At 34.4% G+C, this 15,828-nt stretch overlaps 1 protein-coding gene across 1 annotated transcript in view; it reads left to right on the forward strand.

Moving 5' to 3' along the window:
- Nucleotides 1–2,092, forward strand: part of RPS6KA5 (ribosomal protein S6 kinase A5) — a 170,762-nt gene extending 168,670 nt beyond the window's left edge. The window contains exon 17 of the mRNA XM_087448053.1: nucleotides 252–2,092. Within this exon, the coding sequence (XP_087304179.1) occupies nucleotides 252–491 (240 nt within the window). The 3' untranslated portion in view covers nucleotides 492–2,092. The remainder of the gene's footprint in view (nucleotides 1–251) is intronic.
- The last annotated feature ends 13,736 nt before the right edge of the window (nucleotides 2,093–15,828 follow it).

The following is a 15,828-nucleotide window of genomic DNA, read 5'->3' on the forward strand; positions in this document are numbered from 1 at the left end:
AAAGATTTATTAGAATTGTGGCTCTTGGACAGCCTAGCTGGTTTGAATTAAACAGAGCCCTCAGAAATCTTTTCTCATGAACTTCTGTGCCCTGCCAAGAGGTTTGGATACAATGGTTTTAAGGACTTTGTTCCCAAAATGACTTGGAGCCATGGTTGCCAACCGAAGGTTGTCTTCTGCTCTAAGTCATAACTGCCAAGAAATCTTCAGTCCTTTTACCTTCACGGGGCTTCCCTTTCTTTCTCCTCTAGGCCTTTAACAAATACAAGAGAGAGGGGTTTTGCCTTCAGAACGTGGATAAGGCCCCTTTGGCGAAGAGAAGGAAAATGAAAAAGACTAGCACCAGCACGGAGACGCGCAGCAGCTCCAGTGAAAGTTCTCATTCCTCCTCCTCTCATTCTCACGGTAAAACCACACCTACAAAGACTCTGCAGCCCAGCAACCCTGCCGACAGCAATAACCCAGAGACCCTCTTCCAGTTCTCGGACTGAGTAGCGCAGGAATGGTAGGAATGTAACCGATGATCCATTGCTCCTTTCCTTCCCTCAGCAGATGCCTGAGGCGATGTTTTCTGCTTTTAAAAGTGTGTCCCATTGGTCTCATTGGAATCTTCCTCTTAGGGAATTTTTTCAGGAAAACCCAATTGGTTATCCTTGTCCGAAAGCACTGGACAGAGAACGTTACTGTGAATAGAGCACACGTTATACTGTTTAGTGACCTAGCCTGATGCCGACAGGACTATTCTTGAAGGAGCAAAGGTGTCTGTCAATTTAATTAAGGACTGATTAGATTTGAGCTGCTTACGAAATAAGTCACAAGTTTCTCAGATGTCTGCCAGCAAGAGAGTTACTCAGACTGATGATGCCACCTTTTGCTTCACCTTGTGGACAATGTGGGTTTTTAACAGATTTGCACCCTTTGAACAGTGATTTATCAGAGAAAAAGGTCTGTTTTCAAAAAGATTCTGTAATGAATTTTATGTGTGGCATATACTTATTTCTTGAGAGAGGATTTTAACTTATTGTTTTTATTTTATGGTTACATCTGATGATACCCGGCTATTGTTAATCTTTTTCTAAAAAGTAAAAAAAAAAAAAGGATATAAGAACTTCAGGTCCCATGCTCTATATTTGGGACCCATCTGAGATGCATGCTAAGCTACATATGTTTTTAATTTTGCACTGCTCTTTCCTGGCAATTTGTTTTAATGGTCATTGCAAAATATTAAGGTACATGTCTCTAAGTAATATTGCACTTTATAAAAGAATATGAATAAAGCAACTTATTTTATAAAGTGCACTGTTTAAAGCATATGTACTGTATTTTTGCCATTTTTTCCATTATCTACTTTAATTTATCCTCACATCCACCTTCTACTCTGTATGCAACAAGTAGAATGGGACATGTTGTAGCACGTAGTCATTAGCCACTTAGGCACGGATGTGAGGAAAACCTAAAGGGAATTTCTCTTAAACACTGTGCTTCATATTTGTACACTGTGTTGTACTACAGTGAGGCATTTCCTCCTGTAGTTGGATATTATGTACATAATATTTTAGAATCATAACTATGACTTGTTTTGAAATTTTTCTGTTAAATTTTAAATCCAGAAAGCATATTTTATAAACTTATGCAGAGCATTTTTATTGCTCAAAAGTTCTGAAAATAAGTGCAATGTGATGAAGACATTTCACTAAAGATTGCTGCATTTTGAAATACGATTAATTCATTCCCTATGCAAACAAAGAAGTGATAGGATTTGTATGCTGTATTTTCTTTTAAAGCCATCATGTGAAGTGTCAGGGCTGAGAAAAGTAATCTTTGCTGTGTTTACAGGAATCATGCTTAAAAAGGTAATGCCCAACCTGTTTATTTTCTAGTTTTTGTTAATGATAACCTCGTGAGCATTAGTTTGGAATTTGGGCATGATATTTATTTATTCCTTTCTTGAGATAATAGCAGCATTAATTTCAACAAGTTATGAATACTAAAAATATTGCACTGTATGTAATAGTATATTTATTACTAAATCAATGTGTATATTAATAGCACAGGCAACAAAAATGGCAAATATTAAAATATTTTCAAAATATTGTATTATTCTGTTTACATTTTTGTCCACAATGGTTATTAGAAATACTTAACAAAGTAGGTCAGATGGCTACATCATTCTCATTGAGTCAATGCAAGTTTTGTACTTCCAGCCTTCAATCATTCCTAGTAATGATGGGAAATCTTCATGAATTACTACCAAACTGTAGCTAATTCACAAAATGTGATTCCGTCAGGCACAGAGTTATAATAATCAAGAAAATGTCCATTTAGATCTATGGTTATGTTGAATATATTTGGAAATGTGTAAGTTAGCTCTTCATGTCATTTCTAAAACTGTGCACCCCAGTAGAAAATACTAGTTGTAAAGTATAAACTAAAGGGACTTGTTGCTGATGGAAAATGATCCAGAAAAACGGTCAATATACCCTAATGGTTGATGATGGAATTGACTCACTGTGAATATTAGAAATTGGTGGGTTTCATTTTCTCTTATTTTCCTTACATCTTCTTCTGAAGGACTTGACAGAAAATGAAGTGGGTAAAAAGACAGGCAGAGAAAGAGGAGGAAGGAAAGAGAAGGCTGATCCATCAACTGATGAACCTCCCTGAATAATCTAGAATGAGCTTTTGAGAAGAGCTCAGAAAAGAGAGTGGTGCCCTCTCTTCACATGTCTTCATCCTCACCCTACTTGTAAATACCAGAAAAGGCAGCCTTTGATGCTAAGTCTGCAGCAGTTAAATTGTGTGCAGGCTGTTGGTGTAAAGTGAATTGCACTTTAAAATTCACAAAGCTTTCATTTAGTCACATCAAAATAAACTGAAAAATACTTCATATGAAAATGTTAAGTGAAAGGACTCTTTTTTGGTATTAGGAGTAAAAGAGAAGTAGATCTAAGAAAAACAAATATATACATTAAATTCTCTTTATAACATTGATTTGGGGAATTGAGCCAAATCACCCCTTTTCTTCTTCCCTTATTGATTTTATTGTATGTTGTTTTTATCCTATCATCAATCCTAACTCGTATAATATACTTTATATATGGCTAAGCGAGAGGCAAGAATAAGAAAAGGAAGGTAGTAGAGGAAAGGAATTTTAAAAGACCAGTTTCTTCTAATTACTATGTCAGATCCTGTGGCTGAATGAGTTCAATTTGCTATTTTGAAATTCATTAATTCTTCCAAACCTCTATAAAATAATAAACCACTGAACCACTGGAACAGAAAATCAGGTCTCCTGAGTTAGTTTCAACATGCTTGTCTGTCTTGGAGTTGCAGATTTATTTACCCATGAAAAACTACATGTTAATTTTTTTAATATCACTGCTGATTTCTTAAATAACTGTGTAAAAGGCTACCTTTTAAATATAAGGTAAGTTATTTTAAAGAAGCCTACTAGGATAGCAGAGACTGGTTTTTTTTGATAAGGGAATTCATTTTGTATTTCACTTTATTTTTTGAGTATGTTCTCCAATTCTGTATCAAGGTAAACAATTTAGTGTCTACTTGTTCACCTTGCCACCATTTCAAACACCCATTATTGTCATATTTATTAATAACAGGGTATCTCAAAATGGTGAAAATTTCTAAATCATTGGCCCTATATGTGCCTTAGCCCACCTGATTACTTTGGATATTCTCCCAATGATCATACTAAGAACATGATTTGGATGTTTGTGTTACCATGCTTCTAATATTCTTTAAGATCTCAGTAAATAAGTTAAATTCTGATATGCCACTTAACACTGTCAAAATAATCATCTTATAGATGAATTATTGTAGCATAATGAAATATCTTAAAATTATATGACTTTTGGCCCCTCACATGTCTTACACCAAAACACCCCAATTTCTGGCCTTTAATTAATTTATACCCCCCCCCTTCCTTTGATACTTTTTTCTAGCACTAACATGAATGTAGCAGCCTCTAATGAAATTTGGAATTCAAATGTGAGTTATCGTAAAACTCAAAGAATGGAAAAGTAATCATAAGATAACAGAGGAAATATGCATCAAATGACTGTTTTAAGTATAATCTACCCAAAGAAAATAGCTGCTACAGCCACATAAAGGTTTTATCCACAGTCTTGTTAAGTAACTCCAAATTGTGACATTCCTTAGAACATTTTCCTTAAGAGTGGTTATTTGAATTTTGTTTATATGGGGGAAAAAGTGTATTTTCAAGGTGCAACAGTTTTCATGTTAAGAACATTCGGTTAGTCTCGTTTCAGTCCTCATCTTCAGCATTTCTCACTTTTGAGCTTTCTAGATAGTTCTTCTGAGCCCTTTTCTTTGTATGCCCGGCTCCCTGTTACGTGATTAAGTATCTGATGCTTCACTCCCCCAAGGCTGTTGTCCACCTTTTAGTTCATGAGTTTGTGAAGGAAGCAAGTGCCAGTATTTTATATTTCCCTGCTATTAGACTAAAAAGGAGTCATTAACCAAAGTGGCTCCCAAATATGTCTGTCTTGGCTTCAGCATACTAGTGCAAAATATTCCTGTTTATTTCAACCGTTTCCTTTCCATTATTACTTCTGACCACATGGTGAAAAGCTTGATATTTTGTATTTAGAAGGAGACTTGGATTAAAAGACACAATTCTTGGTAGTTATTCGTCAGGCTTAATCTTCCTGGTGTATTTCTGCTGGCACGGGTGGAAGGAAATTTGGTAATATTTTTCTACTTAGAATGCTGTTGAGGTTATCGTAAGGAGTCGAATACTTCAGATAGGTCGAGGTAGTATTTGATACAGCAGTTTTTCTCCAGAACACAGGAGACTGGGATAATACTCGGCATTGTGTTGCTCCCGTGATTCTTTCCCATTGCACAACATTTTTCATTTGCATGATTTTATAAAATTTGTCTCTTTACTAAAACAAATTTCAGTTTCCTTCTTGTTCCTTCCCATATTGAGCCGTTTTTATCTTGTCATGTATGCTTTGAAGTCCTCCTATATTAAAAAAGAAGAAGAAAACAAAGAACAAAAAAATGTCATGACTTAGAAAAGCAAATTTAAATCGTATGAACAGAATACTATAGATTTATTTTCTGGCATTTCTGCTTGTAGGTAGATTGGAAAGTTGTTACTGTTGTTTTCTTTGCTTTAAAATCTAGTAAGATTGAGGAATGTGACATTCTTAACTGCAGTTTTATTTTTAACTTTGTAAGAGGCTGGTCATGTTAAATGTGCACTGTGTTGTGGGATGGATGTTTGATAATTATCCTCATTAAAGACCTGTTGCTGTGGTAGACATTTGACTCTTCATAACAGTTTATTTTAGGTACCATAATGCTATCCTTTTTACTCGAATTATAAATACTGGTAAAAGGAGAGATTAAATGTACAATAATTCTCATCCTTTTGATGAATAAGAAAGAACATATAAAGGTGCTACATCATATATAAAATTAATGCGTTAGTACTAAAATTTTTAAAAATATCCCTAAAAACTTTACTGGCATGATTCTTTAAAAAGGAGAAGAAGAAACCACGTATACACATACTTAGAGGAATTTTCAGAAGACCGACATTTTAATATATAGGTGGTATACTTCTATCTAAAATGGTATGTATGTATCCTTAGGTGTGGAATTGAAAAATGGTTGAAAATAATCTAAGCCGCAATAATCTATGTAACTATATGTAAATTCTTCCACAGCTTGACATAAAGAATTTATATAAGAATTTGTCTTACTAGAAGATAAACGGAAGATTTAAAAGATGAAAAATGTTGTTTTTCTTCTGTTCTATGTGGACAGTTAAGAATCTGAGTACAGTCAAGCCATGACTCAGATGAATGGCCCTCCTGTCTGCCGCCAATCTGTGCCGTCTTCATTGCCTGCAGCAGCAGTACTTTTTCTCCCATTGTTTTTCTGTGTTCCGGTTGTATGACCACACGCATTAATATATCCCTACACTGATATTTCCCTTGCTACTTCTTAATGTGTCCATGTACTGATTAACATGTACAGCTTGTAATTAAGATCAGAGAAGTGAAGACTTGATTGGGGCAGAGAAGGGAAAAGTTTGGCATAAAAATTATTTAGGAATAAGGAAATAATGATGCTGTATGAGAAAGTGAGTAGCCTTCTAACTCTGAGACACAAACATTTGGTATGAACAGAGGGCTGCTTTACAAAAATGCTATTTCAATGACCATATAGGTAAATCTTTTTAAAAATGTTTGTCTACTGTGTGGATAAATGAACTTAAATATTTAACATGTCTATACAGGCTTTGTAAGGTGGTGATTTTCTTCTAGGAGGCCCATGTGATAACTTTCTTCTCTCTGGTTCCCTCCCCCTCCCCAAATTTTCCTACTGCCTTTTGCCCAGACCACTGACATTCTGTGGCCAAAGAGACCAGTCCAAATGGAGCACTAAGACTGCATATAAGTGGTGATCATATTTTTTAAAAATTTTATTGCTGTATAACGTGTAAAGTACACAGATCTTAAGTGGACAAGTCAATGAGTTTTTACGTGTGTGAACCCATAGACCATCGTCTAGATCAAGGTGAGGCTCCCAGTCCATACTCAGACATAACCACTGTTCTGAATTCTGTCACCATAGATTAGTTTTCCCTGTTCTTGACCTTCCTGTAAGTGGAATTATACAGTCAGTAGTCTTTTGTGTCTGGTTTTATTTGATCATCATTATGTCTGTGAAATTCATCTATGTTGTTTCATGTAACAATAACAATAGTTTACTCTTTTTCGTTGCTGAGTTGTATTCCATTAGATGAGTATATCACCATCCATTCTACTGTTGATGGACATCTGGGTTGTTTATAATTTTTAGCTTTTATGTCTAAAGGTGCCGTGAGCATTCTTATACATATCCTTTTAGTGGACGTGTGCACTCATTTCTCTTGAGTTTATACATAAGAATGAAACTACCAAATCATAGGATGGGTGTGTATAGCTGTAGAATATCTTGCCAAATAGTTTTCAACAGCGGTTGTACCGTTTTACACTCCCACCAACAATATATGAGAGTTCCAATTGCTCTGCATCCTCATCAATACTTAGTACCATCAGCCTTATTAGTTTTAGCCATTTTGACAAGTGTCTATTTCATCATGGTTTCAGTCATTCTGGCAAGTGTGTATTTTATTGTGGTTTTAATGTGCATTTCTTTGAGAAGTAATGATGTGTGGGACACCTTTTAATATCTTTATTAGCCGTTTGGATATTCTCACTTGTTAAGTGCCTGTTCAAGTCACTTATTCATATTTATTGGATTGTCTGTCTTTTTCCTATTGATTTGCAGGGGTTCTTTACATTTTATGGTTATGAGTTTTTTGTCTGATATGTTATTATAAATATCTTCTCTTTGGTTTGCTTTTCTAAATAGTGTCCTTTGATGACCAGCAATTCTTAATTTTTATGAAGTCCAATATACCAATCTTTTATTTTATGGTTAATGATTTTGTGTCCTGTATAATAAATCTTTACTCCAAGATTATGAAGATATTCTTATATTCTTCTAAAATCTTTATTGTTTTACCATTCACATTAGGCCTATGATCCATCTAACACAGATATTTGTATATGATGTGAGATAGTAGCCAAAGTTCATATGTTTCCATGTGAGTCCTCACTTGACATAGCACAAGGTATTGAAAAGCTCAGTACACTGCGGTTTTTATAAAGTCTTCATATCTGGTAATGTAAGACCTCTAACTTTCGTGTTCTTCTAGATAGTCTTAGCTATTCTTAACCTTTCACATTTCCATATACATTTTAGAAACAGCTTGTCAGTTTCCCGGGAAGGGGCAGGGAGGAATAGTTATTAGAGTTTAATTGGTATTGCATTGAATATATAGATCAATTTCAGGAGAATATATATCTTCTCAATTTTGAGTTTTCTAATTCGTAAACCTGGTATTTCCCTTATTAGGTCTTTTTAAATTTGTCTCAGCAATGTTGTATAGATTTACATATAGAAGTTAGATTTATTTCCGGGTTTTTGATGTTTTTATTTTATTATCTAATTCTTTTTTGTTAATATATAGAAATATAATTGATTTTTGTATATTGCCTTCGCATCTAGCAACCTAACTAAATTCACTTTAATTCTAATAATTCTATAGATTCTTTTGCATTTCTTCACGTGTACAGTCATATCTTCTGTAAATAATGATGGTTTCATTTTTCTCTTTCCAATTTTTTTTTCTTGCCTTATTGAGCTGACTAGGACTTCTAGCAAAATGTTGAATAGAAGAGATGACAGTGGACCTCTTTGACCTGTTTCTGAACTCAAAATAAGAATTCAGTATTTCACCATTCAATATGATGTTAGTTGTAAATATTTTGGTAGATACTATTGACTAAATTAAGGGGTTTTTTACTCCTAGTTTTCTGGGAGTTTTTATTAAATGCTTTTTCTACCTCTCTTGAGATGAGCGTGTGGTTTTTCACCTTTATTCTCTTATAGTGATGAATTACACTAATTGATTTTCAAATGTTGCATTTCTAGAATAAATCCCATTTAGTTGTGATGTGTTATTCTTTTCATGTGTCAGTGGATTCAGAGTGCTAATATTTTGCCTAAGAAATTTGAGTCTATTCATAAGAAGGATAGATCTATAATTTTCCTCTCTTTAATATCTTTGTTGAGTTTTGGTATCAAGATTATTCTGGCCTCATGCATTCCTTCTTTTTCTATACTCTGGAAGAGTTTGTATAAGCCTGGTGTTATTCCTTCCTTAAATGTTTAAAATAATTCACCATTGGGCCGGCCCTGTGGCTTGGTGGTTAAGTGCGCGCGCTGCGATGCTGGCGGCCCGGGTTCGGATCCCGGGTGCGCATCGAGGCACCACTTCTCCGTTCATCCTGAGGCCGAGTCCCACATGCAGCAACTAGAAGGATGTGCAGCTACGACACACAACTATCCACTGGGGCTTTGGGGGGAAAAAATAAAATAAATAAAATCTTTAAAAAAAAAAATAAATAAATAAATAAATAAATAAATAAATAAATAAAATAATTCACCATGAATTGAAGCCACATGGATAAGAATTTTTCTTTGTGGGAAGACTTTTTAATTGGAATATCTAGTCCATTTACATTAATGTGATTATTGATTACTGATTTTAAGTTTACCTTCTTAAAGTTTGTTTTCTATTTGTCCCATTTCTTCTTTGTTCCTGTATTTCTCATTTTCTGCCTTCTTTTGAATAAACTAAGTATTCTTTCTTACTCGTTTTTTTCATACTATGTTAGTTTGTTGGAAATATTTTAAAAATTCATTTAGCAGTTACCTTAGAGATTACAACATGCATCTTTGACTTACCACGGTCTACCTTAAATTGGTACATTATCACTTCCCAACAATGCAAGAACTTTTTCACAGTTTAAATCTATTTACCTCTCCTTCCTTTTGTGTTATTGTTGCCATGTATTTTACATCTATATTCTATATATATTAAACCTCACAACACATTATTTTTTATTATTATTAATTACCATTGCCATCTATTTTGAAGCATCAGTATTCAGTTTTCTTTACCCACGTATTTAGTCTTTCTGATGTTTTTCATTCCATCCTGCCTTTCTTTCTTTATTTATATCTGTAATTATTTCCTTTTTCCTGGAGAATTCTCTTTAGTATTTATTTTAGTGCCAGGGCTGCTGTCAATGAATTCTTTTAACTTTTGTTTTTTGAAACCTTTTGCCTTTGTTTCCTTTTGTAACATGTTTATTGAGATAAAATTCACATATCATACCATTCACCCACTTAAATAGTGTACAATTCAATGTTGCCTTTATTTCTGAAGGATATTTTTACTGAGTATGAAATTCTAGGTTCAGCACTTTCAAGATGTCATTCCATCCTTTAAGTTCTGTGGAAAAGTCAGCCATCAGTCTTACTGTTCTCCTTTGAAGGTAACATGTCTTTTTCCTTTGGTCATTTTTAAGATTATATCTTTGTCTTTGGTTTTTAACATTTGACTATGATGTATCTATATGTGGTTTCTTTATCTTCCTTAAGGATAGTAAACTTGTTGAATCTATTGGTTGATGTTCTTCCTTAATTTTAGAAGTTCTTAACCAGTCATTCTTCAAATAATTTTTTCCAATCCATTTCTCTCTTTCCTCTTTTCTAGAAATCTTCCAAACTTTTTCACCACTTCTCTCTTTCCTCTTTTCTAGAAATCTTCCAAACTTTTTCACCATGTTCCATATGTATCTTTTCTGTGTTTTCCATCTTAATTTTTCCCTGTACTTCAATCTGTATAATTTTCACTGACCTGTCTTCCAATTCATTTATCCTCAGTTCTGGATCTAATGAATTTTAATTTTAATTTCATGTATTGTATTTTCAGATCTAAAATATTCATGACTTTTATAGATTCCGGATCTCTGCTGAAATTCTCCACCTTTTCCTCTATATTCTTGAACACATTAATCAAAGTAATTTTAAAGTTATTGTCTGATAAATCCAATGTCTGAATTACTACCTATTGGTTGTTTCTCTTGTCCATATATATTTTCTCTTGGTTTTCAGTCATTTGGTCCTGATTTTTAGGATGCCTCGTAAGTTTGGCTGAATAGCATACGTTGTATATTAAAGATTGTAGAGGCTCTGCATGATGTTATCTTCCTCCTAAGCTTGTTATGTTTTCATTTGGCAGGTTGGTAAAGTACAGGCAGATCACCATAATCCTGTTGAGGGTTGATTCTAGACTTTGTTAGGGCTGGTTTCAGTTTTTGTCCTTATTCCTGACACATGACCTCTCTAGGTTCTCAACGGAAAATCTGAGATGTTTGTCAGGGCCGCTTCACCCTGGTGGCCTTGACCTCCAACCTCTGTCTCCTCAGCATTAAGATCTATGAAAAGCTCTGCTTGGCTCTTTAGCCTCCCAACTGCTGCTGTTTGCTGGGGGTCTGGAGTGTTCACCATGTGTGTACGTTTAGAATTGGCAAACAACTCAAGGAGATACTGTTCCAGCATTTCAGGCTCACTTCCCTGAGGTTTCCTCCTCTCTGGGATTTTGTCTCTCAAGTCCTAGCTACTTTGGCAGCCCAAACGTCAACCTTTGTCTCTTCAACCAAGTAGGATTGCTGCTTTCTGCTAGGAATTTACTTTCCTGTGCCATGAAGTCACACTGCCTTCAGAGAAGTCACCGTGAATGTGGAGCTAACCTCAGGGTGCTTCCCCTCTTTCAGGGATTATATCTCCTTAGGTTCTGCCTGCTCCCGACAGTGATAACTTGGTTGTCACAGGTTCACATGGAAGGGCACCAAGTTTATTCATTTGTTCCTTCATACACTGGACATTTTTGAGCTCCTACTTCAGACCAGGTTCTGATCTAGACACGGGCAATATAACAGTAAATAAGATCTCTGCCTCTTTAAGACTTAATAGCCTCTCGTCAGAGAAATGGTTTCTGTGTCCTATTTGTACTAATTAAAGACTTTTGTTACATGTGGGTGAGAGAGACAGACTGAGGCCAAGACCTTTTGGATGACAACACCTTCCTATTTTATACAAATATTTTTGGACTTTTTAAAAATTCTGCAGAGATTAACCCAGTTCACAGTTCACACACAATACATCAATACTTGGCCCACCTTTTGGAAGCTATGACGTTATGCTTAATTCCCTATCCATGAGTTTCTACATCATACAGACAAAAACACATGAAAAACTCACTTTGGAGCACAATTATGTAACAGTTTGAGTTAAAACTCCAGGAACTGACTTAAGGAAAACAAACTTAGCTCTGAAATGAAATCTTTCTGTGAATGTCAGCATGAGATCTGATAGAGAATCAGCCTGCTTATGGTTTCTCATTTTAACTTCAGTTTTCACATGCTACAAAGCACTTATGAAATGCTTTGAGATACTAAAAAATGGCTTGGTGTTCTCAGTCTTCCAGAACAGCTTACATGTCACTGTTACCAAGAGAAAAATATAACCTGGGTACATGTCACTGTTAAGATATTATGGTCAAATCAAGAATTTTACTCCTCTGTAGTTTTTCTTTCCCACTTCAGAAACTTTATCCAACAGGTTATTTTCTGTTCTAAAGTCAGTTCCAGAGATGATAATTTATACTTCCAATTACAGTCCATTTTCATGTGATCAAAGGCAATCAAAGAACTAGAACATCATCATATAAGTAGCTCTATAGAAACTAGAGTGCACTCAGAGGACAGATGAGAATCTTGAGCACCTGCCGTTTGGGGTCCTTAGAAATAGAGCCTTTTGGAATGGTTTAGAGCTGCCAGTTAAAGTAGAAGAAACCAGACACAAAAGGCCACATATTATATAATTTTATTTATATGAAATGTCCAGAATAGGCATATCCATAGAGATAGAAAGTAGATTAGTGGTTTCCAGGGGATGGTGGGAGGGGAAAATGGAAAGTGATTGCTTAATGTATATAGGTGATAAGGTTTGGGGTGATGAAAATGTTCTGGGATTGGACAGTGGTGGTAGTTGTACAATATTGTAAATAAACTAAACACCACTGAATTGTACACTTAAAATGACCAATTTTGTTATGTGAATGTTATCCTTAATTTTAAAAATCATACTCACACACACACAAAAGAACTACCAGCTAGAAAGGATATAATTGTTTTGAGGAAGTCAGTTCTAACCCCTGGCTGTTCAGAGAGTACCATCCCAACTCTCCTTTCTTTCAACTCTGTTTGAAGCATAATTGATAGCATGGTTGGAAAATCTTCTCTTACAAGCAGAAATTAAGTTCTTGGGGACAAAGTGAATTTGTTTCTTGCAGATAACATCAAAGTTCCAGCCTAACAGAGAGCGGGCACCTCCTTTGGATCCTGTTTTTCCCTATTTTTCACATTCCTTGTCCCACTGTTTGGATAGATATCGACGTGCTGTGTGTTTTCTTGGAGATCACGTTATCATCACTTTAGCTCTACTCTAAAGGTTGGTCCCTTGCTTTTGGCCTCATTGTCATAATGGGACCACCAGTTTCTTGTTTTACATACATTTTCCCTTGATGAATGCTTTTCTCATCTCTCTCTTATCCTACCTATGTTAAATTTCTTTCATTGGTGCAATTAACTGAAATATTATTTATTCATGATCATTTGGAGCAGTTGTCTTTTTCTCAATCATAATACCATGGAAATACCAGAAAATTGCGCTACTCATGACTTTGCCATTTTATTAAGTGGTCAGAGGCTGTCTTGTCTCCCTTCACTCTGATGGATACATTTAAAATATTTTTATCCTTGATAATTTATTTATATTTATTGAATGCAAAAGTTTTATCAACATGAGAATGAACTTATAAATCTTTTTATTCCCTGACTGAGATATCAAATGAAACTTTGCTTTTGTTCCTAGCAAAGATGAACCATACTGAAGACAGTCAGACTTTGAAAATGTCAAAATGCTTTTACAGCAAATGTAAATAAGATTGTTTCAAAACGCAAATTGTTTTACATAAAAGCTTTCTGTGAGGAATATATCATAGCACAATAAAATTAATACTTTTTGTACATTTTGAATGGTAAATGTTTTGAAGGTATTTTTTAATAGTAACTAGTTATTGAAAAAATTTTCTTAAAATATTTAGAATAAAGCACACCTAAAATGTATGAACTAGTGTAAGAATTTTGTTGTATCATTAGTCTAATTGTATATATATTTTAAAATAAAATGGGCTGAGATGATAGAGATTTATTTTTAATAAGTATGGTATTATTTAACTGAGTGATTCTGATAGGACTTCTGGATATTTGAGTAAAGTCTACCATCAAAGTATTCCAAATTTTTTGTATTTCAGTGTCCTTGCTTTTGATCCTAGCATTGGCTTTCTAATGTCAGAATAATCAAATCCTACTCACCTAAAAATCCAGACAACTTTTTATAAGGATAAATATTCGTGAAAAACTCAAGTCTTTAAAAATTGTAATTAGAGTTTAAATTGACTTATTTGAGCCATATGTATATTATGAAACCTAAAAAGATAACTCTGTGACTATTATAGTTAATGTATAATCTTCATTATGTAGGCTTTTTTTTAAAATTAGTTTCTGCCCTGGTTTGATGGTTTTTCAAATGTTAGCAGATTATGGTGGGTTTAGTAAATGGTTTTCTTTTAAATTTGGTAGCCTATTTAGGAATTATTAAATTATAAGTTACAATGTCAAATCTTCATACTTGCATTATAATTACTTAAAATTAGGTGGCATGAATAGTATGTATCTAAATATATACCTTAGTTTGGAGGAGAAAATACTATGCTATCTCTAGTTACTTAACAATTAACTTACTTGCTACTAGTTACTTCATAGTTCCATATTGTGAAATGTACCTGTGTGTTTGTGTATATATGTGTGTACACACACACACAGGCTTAAAACACCTAATTAGTAAGACCTATTCATTAAATTCACTCTCTGCTCTGCTATGATCCCCACCTGTATGAAGTACTCTCCGTATGAATGATCAGTCAACCAAAGGTGTGAGATATCTGTGTTTGTTTCTTCTTAAATGAAAGATATGGTGATAACATTCCAGAGTTCCAGGATTATTTTAATGTAGCTTTAAAGATGGTAAGGATTTTGATTTAATACAAAGACTTCAGAGTGCTAAACTTTGGATATTTAAAACATCTGTAGATAGTAGGTATTTTTTTTTTAAAAATTAAGGAATGCATTTTATTTACTTGGTTGATTTTATCTAGACATTATAAATGTGGTGTTTGTTTTTTTATTAGCTACTTCATTGTTGATATCTTTTTTTTTATTGAGGCCACGTTGGTTTATAACATTATATAAATTTCAAGTGTAGGGCTGGCTCCGTGGCTTAGCGGTTAAGTGCGCGCGCTCTGATGCTGGCGGCCTGGGTTCGGATCCCGGGAGCGCCCCGAGGCACCACTCTTCCAGCCATGCTGAGGCCGCATCCCACATACAGCAACTAGAAGGATGTGCAGCTATGACAGACAACTATGTACTGGGGCTTTGGGGGAAAAATAAATAAATAAAATCTTTAAAAAAAAAAAATAATAAAAAAAAAAATAAAATTAAGGAATGCATTTTATTTACTTGGTTGATTTTATCTAGACATTATAAATGTGGTGTTTGTTTTTTTATTAGCTACTTCATTGTTGATATCTTTTTTTTATTGAGGCCACGTTGGTTTATAACATTATATAAATTTCAAGTGTACATTATTATATTTCAACTTCTGTCTAGCCTACATCGTTTTCACCATCAAAAGTCTAGTTGCCATCGGTCACTGTGCAAATGTTGCCCTTTACTCCTCCCACACCCCCAATTGTTGTTGTCTTAATGGGAAATTTTAATTTTATTAGTCAAATCTTTCTGCTAGGTTTGGGGTTTTTGAATTTCTTGTTTGGTTGGTTTTGGGGTTTTTTTGGAGGTGAGAAATGATGACCTAAGAAGTTTCTGCAGTAGAAAATATCATGAAACCATATGGGTCCCTTATAAAGTTGTGGCATTTAGAGGAATTTTTCAAAGCCTATATTGGGAGATAGGCAAATTAAGCGATGCATTGTAGTGAGTTCTCTTTCATAGTGAATTCATCTCATGTAGAATGACGAGCATATTTATCACTTTTTGCTAATATTCTGGGCTTCTTTTCATTGTGACTGTTTTGCAAACTTAATAATGTTCCTCTCTGGTAAGAGGCTGATTGAAATTTATTTTTGTTTAAAGAAAAATATTTCTAATATGGAGAAAATAAAAGTTGCACATATGCCTCTCATGTGGCGATCTCTAAATTAGCAGTACTCCACAGCATTACATACCAGCCATA

Source organism: Ceratotherium simum, chromosome 24, assembly GCF_057802395.1.
Source record: "Ceratotherium simum simum isolate JZ-2026a chromosome 24, ASM5780239v1, whole genome shotgun sequence".
NCBI lineage: Eukaryota > Metazoa > Chordata > Mammalia > Perissodactyla > Rhinocerotidae > Ceratotherium > Ceratotherium simum.